The sequence below is a fragment of the Xiphias gladius genome, chromosome 6 (assembly GCF_016859285.1).
Source record: "Xiphias gladius isolate SHS-SW01 ecotype Sanya breed wild chromosome 6, ASM1685928v1, whole genome shotgun sequence".
NCBI lineage: Eukaryota > Metazoa > Chordata > Actinopteri > Istiophoriformes > Xiphiidae > Xiphias > Xiphias gladius.
This window is the reverse complement of record NC_053405.1, coordinates 983,046-992,834: the sequence shown is the minus strand read 5'-3', so window position 1 is coordinate 992,834 and position 9,789 is coordinate 983,046. Positions and strand designations below refer to the sequence as shown.

Genomic DNA, 9,789 nt, shown 5'->3' with positions numbered 1-9,789 from the left:
CATTTTAATTTTTTCCAGTGTCAGCACGTTATCACCATGTATTTGTCCAATGGTGCTAATACCCTGACACTGCCACCGTCTGTCGCCCAGCTGCCAGAAACACCTGCTTGTGTCCAGTGGGTAGGAGGGAGGAGCAGAGTGGTTTGGTGTGATACCACGAGGATGCTGCGGAAACCTTCTTACGTCGACGCAGATCTGTGTGTCTCAGCTGCCAACCTGCCCCAGGCAGCAGGTACCTTGAAACTGAAGGCTAGATAAAAACCACAGACGTCAGGAACTCCAGAGCCACCTTTGGCTCTACATGTTGTAGGCTCTTCTTGGTTTTTTATTGTTCTAATTCTTGAATTTCATAAGAAGAGTGTGTGACCCCTTAAAACCAAGAGGGTGGAAACACGAGCTGGATGGAACAAACTGTATGACGTGTGCAATTCTGGGTAACATATTTGATTTTAATATTTCAGCTCTACCCCACAGGCAGAGGGTAAGAGACAACCACATATTAAATTCATCCCTAATAGTCTTCGTTACAACTGGGACACGTAAATTGAAGATTTTGTTACATTTATACACAGGTATTCGCTCCATTTGATTTCCCTGTGGCAGGAGTGCCTGACAAATCACTGTTAAAAGTGTGGGGGCTGGGAGGGAGGACTCCAGTTAATCCAGTTAACAAAGGAACTGGATCTGCAACTGTATCTGGGCTAATAGCCAGGGGAGATGATGCAGGGTTGCTGAGGGTTTACAGTGCAACATTTACATCTTTAATTTAAGGCCGTGCCCATAGAAGTGCGACCTTCAGTATATTATTTAGCAGGAAAAGCTAAAGGCCCTTTTGCCAAGGACGACCTCACACCATTATATGAGGCTCCAACCCAGCTCGTAGCGCCCAAGACAAACCTAGGTAATGTATGCAACAGATCAGGGCAACTGAGCGAGCGAGGGAGACCCCGGCATCATTTGAAAAGGGCTATGCATATCATTAGGAGAAGCTAGCTTGGTATGAACACAGTAATCTGTATCACTGACTTCTCGAGGCGCAAGAATGTCAGCAAATATTTCCAGTCACAAGTCAGCAGACGGAGAGGGCGACAGTTCTCCTGGACCTGGAGAAATCACTGAAATACAATCACTTTCATCGTTCCACAGCGGGAGGCTGCGAGGAACACCTGCATGAAGCTTTATTCTCACCAGCATTAATGTTCACATTCGACAAACAAAACGCACGTCGTTAACACGCAGTACATGATGTCTGTTGTACGGGGAAAACGCTGAAAATGTTGGTGTTCAACCTGGATTCATCCACGACTAACAGCTTTTTATAATATAATAATATAGCTTTTCAGATAAAGTTGTGGCTCAGGATTGGTTAATAGCAGTGTGATGAATTACTAATGCTAAATATTTAATTAGCAACCAGTATGTGCAGTTAAAGGGCTGCCCAGTGCTAAAACTGACTTTCTCTAGGAATCCCTTATTTTATTAGAAATGTGATATAAAGAGGGTTTTACATGAGGTAGCAGAGTCCTGCTGCGGTGTCGAAGACATTCAACATGTTCATCGACGGTATGAGCCTCAAATACGTGACTGAGGCACCCAAAGTATAACTTCACAGTGTAAACGGAGCGCGTCCCGCTCCATTTTATCAACATTCAGATCTTGTTATCAGCTTTTCCTGGTCTGCCCCTATGATAGCTTCACGTCTCTCAGAAGGTGATTTTATTCGTTGTCGAAGTCTGCAAAGGCAGGATACCAGTAGCTGTCCTTTCTCCCCGACTTGCCTCTCTCGGCGTTTTCTTTCTTTTGTCGTTGCACTTTGTGTATCCTGGAAATCTGAACAGCAGCCAGACAGATCATGCAGACCTGCCAGAGGAGACACCAACAGATTAGAAAACCATCAGGGCTGCTGCTGTTTCCAAACTTCCTTTCTGTCATTAATCCGACGAGTCACTGTTCAGATGTTAATGTAGCCAGAACTCTTTGATCACCAAACGTCGTTTTATGCTGTTTATGTAAGTTGCACTGTTATTGGGGGGGTTTGCCTGATTCTGAAAATGCCTCTTGTAAATGCATTAGGAGGAAAACCTGTCATTTTAAGAATGAATGGTCGGCTGGTGGTAAATTGCAATGATAAGCTACGAATGTCGTAAGAAAAATTAAACCAAGAGCCAAACAATCAATGGACGTTGTAAAAAGGATAATATGAATTTTAAGAGCCTCCGCTCCAAAGTTGACTCTTCTCATATTGACTGGGATGGATTTAAAGTTTCAGCAAGTAGTTGCTTCTCTCTTCCTCATTGGAGCGAACATTTGATAAGACAGCGTCTCCAGAACAGTTACTGTGAAAAGCAACAGATAGGATGGACAAGCGGCAAACATCTCCTAACGTGATAAAAGCTGGATGTGGTCTGGTGTTACCTCGAGCAGCAGCAGGCCGGCGGTCAGACCGGCCACCAGCAGCAGGTTGTTTTTGGCCCACCACCCGATTTTCTCCAGACAGCCGACGGTGAAGATGTCCTGTCCGGCCAAGCGCTCCTCCAGCTGCTGCATCCCATAACCGCACATGGTGTTCAGCACTGCCTGCAGGAGGAAATAACACAGACCCGAGATGTGAGAGGTGTGTCCGTCTTTTTGTCCTACCTCACCTCCTGTCCTGCATCTCCTCTGCAGTTTTCATGGAAATCCCCCCAAAAGCATGAAGCCAAAACAGTACTTAAATATGGATTTCTCAACAAATACAGGACATCTTTATTAAGCTGCTGAGAAAAGTTTTTTTATGTTTCTTTTGCACAAGAAATATATAGAAAAATAATGGGCAGATTTACATGAACCTAATGAACTTTTATTTAATAACACAATATAACATCTTTAGTGAATAAGAAACAACAGAAGCACAACCTGCTTGGGTTTTGTGTGAATATCTCGCACTTTAATTCTAACATGGAAATACTTTTACTCAAATCTATCAATGTTAGAGTTATATTACTGGTACTCTGCTCTGACATTATGTTTCACAGACAGGTCTGTCTTATTATCTTAATGGAAAATCACTGCATTATCTTGTGCTGGTGCTGTAACTATTGTTTATTTTCTTATTTTTCTAAATTATCCCAAAAGCCCAGCAGATGTTACCTGAGCCCGCAGTTGGTCTGATTAGCTGCTAAAAGCATAAAGAATACATTTCCAGTGATACAGTAAGCAGGAGAAAATGAAGTTTTGGAACTTTTTGTTTCACTAGTGGCAGAGCCTCAGAATATCGTATTCCTGTTCTCCAGAGGATGAACCCTTTAGATATTAGTGATTTCCACAGGACAAACTTTACATTTTTAGCTCCACTACTTTTCAAACTTTAAGAACAGATAAATCATCAGGATTTTGTTTGTTTAGATTGTTGGTGTAATGAACACTGCAGCCTCTAGGAGACGCTACGTATGATATTTATACGTATGCAGATGATACCACGTTGTTTGTTTTCGTATCACTGATGATATAGTTCAGTTAATTTAGCCTTTCAAATTGTAGAAGTTACAACATTACCAGCAATGAAACCAAGACAGACTTTTAGTTAAATTACTGGTGCAAAAGCCCAAAGAGGGAGAAACTCAAAATCCCCATCTCTATATGTCAGCGATCAAACTCAACATCCTTTCTTGCTTTTTCATCCTGACTCGAGTTTTTAATATCACATCAACAAGTTGTATGTTACACGATTGTAATGGATGAAGGATTACAAAAAAAAAACACCTGTATCGCTGCTGTCCAGCTAAAATGTTCAGTTACTATGCGTTAATCCACACCTTCCAGCCAATCAGATCAAGAATTTTCAGTGGCCGTGGTTTATTATGGTTAAAATAATTAAGCTCTGATTATTTTGTTTAATATCAAGATCATGAGTAATTGCCATAATTATTCATTTATCTTTGGAAAGAAAATAGTTTGATTTCACTTTTATCCTTTTTTCAATTGGCAGCAATTTGCCTTCAGCCTTGCAGATGATCAAGTTTATTTATTGTTGGAGCCAGAATCATAAGTATGATTATCTGCAATATATAATCATCTAATCGACAGAGAATTATTCTGCAACTAATTTGCTAATAGATTAATAGTTTTTGTCATTTTTCAAGAAAACATGCCAAACATTCTTTGGCTCCACCTTCTCAAATGTGGTGATTTGATGCTTTTCTATGTCATGTATAACATAACTGAACATATTTGGGTTTTGGGCTGTTGGTTGAATAAAACAAGCAAACTGAAAACATCGGCTTGGGCTCTGGGCAAATTTATCAGGCATTTTTCTCTATTTTCTTACATTTTATGTACAAATGAATTAATCGGTTATTTGGGAAAATAACCGACAGATGAATCGATGATGAAAATAGTTGTAAGTTGCAGCCCTAATGATTATCACATGATGGCTTGTCCCACCTGAGCTCCATCCAGGCTTTGTCCTGTTTGACTAGATACTTAAATCAGGATTCTTTTGGTTCCAGGGACTACCAGAGATGGAAGTGAAGAGTACACCCAAACTCCAGGTATCCAAATGCCCTGTTATAAACCTGTTGGGGACCACAGAGACTGCTCAGGTGTTGGTTCTGACCTGGTTCTGCAGGTGAATGCAGCAGGAGAAGGGAACTCCACAGGACTCCAGACTGGGGTTGGTGTCTGAACACTGAAAGTAGACGTTATGGGACCAGTCCTTGTAGCTCTCTACTCCGCAGCACTGAAACTGCAAGGACAACAATCTCTCACTACAACAGCTCACTACCAACAGACTGGACTGTAAAAGGGCTGACGCAGCCTCTCAGTCGTTCAGGACAGAAATCACCCTTCTTCTTCTTCACCTTCTTCTGGATGAAGTCGATGGCGTTCTCCAGGTCCTGGTCCTCCCTGTATCGGACGATGGCCTTCACCATCAGCTTCTCCGTCCTCTCCATCACCTGAACGACAGCAGCGTCAAGCTTGGTTTTTGTTTGAATTAATTCATACAGAAAAAAAGTCGTCGGGCTGCAGGACCTGATGTCTCTTTATTTTCCAGTGGTGGAAAGTAACTAATTACATTTACTCAACTACAGTACTTAAGTACAATTTTAAGGTACTTGTACTTAATTCATTATTTCCATTTTCTGCCTTTTTATGCTCCGACTCCATTATAGAGTTCAGAGTCTAATACTGTCCTTTTTACTGCACCACATTTATAAAATAATTTCAGTTACTTTGAAGATTAAAAATAAAAACGTAACCGACAAATAAATAATAAATGATGTATTTCTATAGATTAAGATAAAATGTGACTTTATTGATCCTCAAGGGAGCCACCCAGCAGTAAATACAGTCATTAAACTCATCCCCCTCTTCACCAGCTGCAACAGTAAAACACATGAATGCATCAGTAATTATAATAACGATATTATGAACGTTATTTTGAAATGGGCCATTCTGTAGAACAAATACTTTTACTTTCGGTCCTTTAGTACATTTTGAGGCTAAAGCTTTTAGGAAAAGTGTTTTCTAAGGAAAAGTGTGAATGCAGGACTTTTACTTGAAGCAGAGTATTTCTCCACCGTGGTAACACTACTTTTACTTAGGTGGAAGGTCTGAGTACTTCTTCCTTGTATTTCTTGTCTCATCGGAGCAGTGTGAATGTACCATGTCGGTGAAGAGATATCCCACGACTCCAGCAGCGACCTGCAGGAGCAGCATGGCCACCAGGATCCCCAGAAACTACAGGAGCAAACAGCAGCTCATTACAACACAAGACGTCTGTATGAACTGGGAAATACTTTTATCCAGAGCCGCCAGATTTCAGAAATAAACAACATGACGCATGAATAAATACAAGTCGTTACTTATACCAGTGTGTTCTGTTCATGCCACTTGATACTTCTACTCCACTACATTTCAGAGGAAAACATCATATCGTTCCCCTCTTTGCTCCTCATGCGGTTTCATTTCAGTGACTGTTTTTAGTCCAAATAGGTCAAATGATCCAATATTTCTGGGGACCCTCTGGAGGGGCCCGACCCCCGGGTTGGGAACCAGTGGACTGAACTCTCTCCCTGTCTGTGACGTAGCTAAAAGCAGCTCCAGCAGTGAAACGCTGGTGAAGCCTCCGTGACTCAGGATCAACGATCTGATCGCGTCAGAGGGAATCACAGACCAGTCACGCTGTTGTATTGGTATTTTACTCGAGTAAAGGATCTGAGTACCACGTCATACCATCTTAAGCAGGCAGGTGGCGTTACGCAATGCTCCGAAACATCCGAGGAACGTGATGAGGAACATCACCGAGCCCACGACGATCAACAGCAGAGCTGGATCGACTGTCAGGGTGTCGACCACATCTACACACACACACACACACACACACACACACACACACAGAGTTAAATTCTAAACATCATGCGTCACAGCCAGTGAAGGTTGAAACATGTCTGATTAACTTTTTGTGGCTCATCCAGTGGAATGTTATCAGCAGAGTATTGTTTTTATAACCCCACACACACACACACACACACACACACACACACACACACACACACACACTTACAGCTCTTTACCTCTGCAGAAGCATAATCTAATAATGTAACGTATTCGTTGCTGCTGTTCTCCACCTAATTTGGGGCCAAATTCAGGAACTGTTCAGGAGTGTTATTAAATCTGAGTTCCTGGTACTTATGGGGGTTTTTATTGATCCTGCTGAGCAGCGTTAAAGGTGCCTGTGGAGATTTCTTCTAAACCAACAAAGGTTTCTCAATAAAACATTGTGTGAATCCTTGAGGTCTGAAGAAAGTGCTGAATGTATTTCCTTCCTCGTGAAACATTTGCAAAGCTGATTGGCACCCTGCAATGTTGCTTGACGTATTACATCAACCTGTAGATCAGCGAGTTAGTGTGAAACCGTTGGCAGGGAAATGTATCGTGTCAACGGTGTTCATGTGCATCCACTCATAGAAAAACAAGCTCTAGAGCTACTACGGGGTCAAAGAGCTTTGAAATCCAAAGGAAGTCACAATGGACCCCCCTTTAATTATCGTTGAAAGGGAAAAAGGGTCAGAATGACATTATTCCGTCATCAAAGGGAACCTTTAATCTTGTTTTATGTGTTTGTTTCCTGTGGAGATTAAATCTCTGCACATCACCTTTAATGTACCTGGTGGCTTCCCGTAGCCGCTCACAGTGAAATGCTGCTATTTTACGGTTTCCTATGAATAATAACTCATTTCGGTTGTAACCTGCGATGCATGTTGCTAGTTAATATTATTAACGTTAATATTTAGTTAATATGTCACTCTTTTGTTTTTGTGTTATTTCGACCACTGCTATTGTTTGTTCTGTGGATGTTTTCATTTTAGCGTCCTGTATCACGTGACTCGCAGCTCTGTGAAGATTTTTCTGACAATGTTATTCTGTAAATTCTGTTACAGGAAGTCCAGTTGTGTAGTGACCAAGCTGAAGACATTACATAGTGTCTTCCACTGTGTTTCTGTAGGTATGGGCTCTATAGTAATTTTAAATATAGTGAAAAATATACATATTTCCAAGTAGATTTTACAAAATAAGGGATCGTGAGTTGCACAGATTGGAAAACTACCAAGTGGTTGGAGGTGCTGGTTGGTGTGTTTCACGACTGATTCAATACCAATGTCAGTCTTTTCCTAGGGAAAGGTTGGTGTCGACTGCGCCTCTTTCTAAGCTCTGGCCGTTTTTCATTGGATGACTATCTTATGCAACAGAGGGCCAATGATGTAATTTTGCCTCTGGTTGGGATGGTATTAATACTTCACAGAGGCATACCTTCCTGACTCCTGATCCCTGTCAGGTGTTGCCTCCTGTGTATATTGCAATATACGTATTTATTCTTCCACCTGTCAGTGTTTTGGGTTTTATTTCCAGAGTGTTGAGAGGAAAAGAATAACGTGATTTCCGCCACAGTCTGTCCACAACTCTCTAACCAAACAGCTGATTAACATGACGTAGTCGCCATTTTAGTGTAGTATATGTGAATAGCTGTGTTTTGTAAAATACACCAAAGACTCAGGAGGTTCTTAAAGTTCAGGTGACCAGAGGGTTACAGATCCAAAAGTTCCCGCAGTGAGATAGTACAGCCTGTTATTAATTTTTGACCGACCTTTCTCCTTGGCGATCTTGGCGTAGATCCCCACCGCTATGAGGACAGCGCTCACAACCTGCAGAGTCAGACAGAAACCTTACACTTTAACCTCAAAGTACAGAAATCAGCTGTCAATCTTTTATTTTCAGCTGTTTACCACTGATTCTTTCCTCACAGTAACACTCTGACGTTTGGGAAGATCATCCTCTCTGTCTAACTTGCGCAACGTGTAAATCCAGCAGCTTTGGAGCTGTTGGAAGGTGGATTCTTTACCCCTATGATGGAGCTAGGCCATCAGTTTCCCCCCGCTTCCAGTCTCAGACCTGTTCCTGTACTGGACCCACAGGTGAAACTGATATCCATCTAAAACATCAGACTCTGGTCACTGACAGCAACACTGTGTTTAAAACAGGCAAAACAAAGCAAAGCACACAAAGGTCTGCGCCGGTGTAGACAATTTTCCACACGTTAGCTGTAAACTGAGACATGTGAAGCGTTCACTGACAGGTCTGTTGAGAATTTACTGTCGCTCCGTGTTGTGCAACAAGTTTAAGCGTGAACATGGCTGAAGGTGAGCACACTGATGAATCTGTGAAGTGACACATTTGATCCTCAAAGCTGCTGGGACAGAGAAGACTCACCCAGAAGACGTAGCAGCAGATGAATAAAGTGTACTTGATGGCTCGGTATCCTCTCATCTCCCCTCAGCGGATCTCGTGTGGTTCAGGCAGACGGCAGTGAGCGGCTGGTGGAGGGTTTTTTCCTGCTGACATTACTGCAGCTAGACGTGTGTCGGCCTGCAGGACGCATTCCACCCGAGAGGCTCACCCCTGCCTCTGCTGCTGCTGTCGTCCTGTCATCACGGGGAGGGAGGACGCTCGGGCCTGTCGCTGTCAAATCACATCCCGTCTGCCGGTTCATCAGGGAAACTGCACTTTTACGGATCAACGGTTTAAAGTACAGTTAGCGTCTCCTAGAGGCTGCAGCGTTCATTACAGCCACAATATGAAGAGACGACATCCTGATGATTTATCTGCTCTTGCGGTCTTCACAGTCGGGTGACGCTGGAGGATCATGGAGCCATTAAAATATAAAAGGGTTCCTCCTCTGGAGAGCAGCACATTTCACGAAAATCTGCCCTTCAGACTTTTAAAACGTTTCCCCCCTTTTGCCCTTTTCATTCCATGTGGAACAGACACTCAATAGTTCCCAGTGACATTTATGCCGCACCGTGGACACGACTTTCTTGTTCCACGGTGGGAATTGTTGAGGCTCTTAAATTTACGCTCTGAATTTAGACACTCAAATAAAATAGCAGAGGGTACAATGGGTGCGCTCGGTAGTAAAGAGGATGTAATTTCGGTTTATTCTTTCCTGACCTCTTGCGGTTGTGTAATAACTAATCTCTAAAAAGCAAAGAAGGAAGTAGCATGGATGCATTAACAAAGACTGGACCCCTGGATGGGGCCATATTAATTCACATTAGAGCTGCTCACTGCTTGCAAGCGTACTCACCAGACTCCTGCTCCACCCGAGCCGGTTCAAAGCGTGCTCACGCAAACTTTGCATGAAATAACTTCATAATTTTGGCTGTTGCAGATTTTTTAAATTGTGTGGGGCCTGTTTTCACTTGCAATCACCTGAGCGTCCCCTCCCACTCACACACCTGCTCCGGGTTTCCT

The 9,789-nt window shown here is 42.6% G+C and overlaps 1 protein-coding gene across 3 annotated transcripts; it reads right to left on the bottom strand.

Annotated features, from left to right (window-relative positions):
* Nucleotides 1–509: 509 nt before the first annotated feature.
* zgc:113223 (uncharacterized protein LOC541424 homolog) lies at nt 510–9,780 on the bottom strand. 3 transcript variants are annotated; one of them, XM_040127747.1, is made up of 9 exons: nt 9,623–9,773; nt 8,749–9,041; nt 8,126–8,183; nt 6,214–6,338; nt 5,644–5,718; nt 4,839–4,934; nt 4,595–4,723; nt 2,416–2,577; nt 510–1,860 (listed from the first exon to the last, which is right to left on the bottom strand). In XM_040127747.1, exons 2-9 carry the CDS (start codon nt 8,803–8,805, stop codon nt 1,717–1,719), a joined length of 846 nt encoding a protein of 281 aa, XP_039983681.1. In that variant the 5' UTR covers nt 8,806–9,041; nt 9,623–9,773; the 3' UTR covers nt 510–1,716. The 3 variants fall into 3 exon arrangements, with proteins under 3 accessions (XP_039983681.1, XP_039983680.1, XP_039983682.1); XM_040127746.1 differs by having other exon boundaries at nt 8,749–9,036; nt 9,623–9,675; XM_040127748.1 differs by lacking the exon at nt 8,749–9,041 and having other exon boundaries at nt 9,623–9,780.
* Between the last annotated feature and the right edge of the window lie 9 nt (nt 9,781–9,789).

Bases quoted from the DNA above. Each gene is read 5' to 3' on its own strand.
- zgc:113223 (XM_040127747.1), bottom strand. From the start codon at position 8,805: ATGAGAGGATACCGAGCCATCAAGTACACTTTATTCATCTGCTGCTAC. The intron at 4,935-5,643 runs GTACATTCACAC...GCTGTCGTTCAG, and splicing joins GATATCTCTTCACCGACATG to GTGATGGAGAGGACGGAGAA. The intron at 1,861-2,415 runs GTAACACCAGAC...CTCCTCTGGCAG, and splicing joins CCGGCCTGCTGCTGCTCGAG to GTCTGCATGATCTGTCTGGC.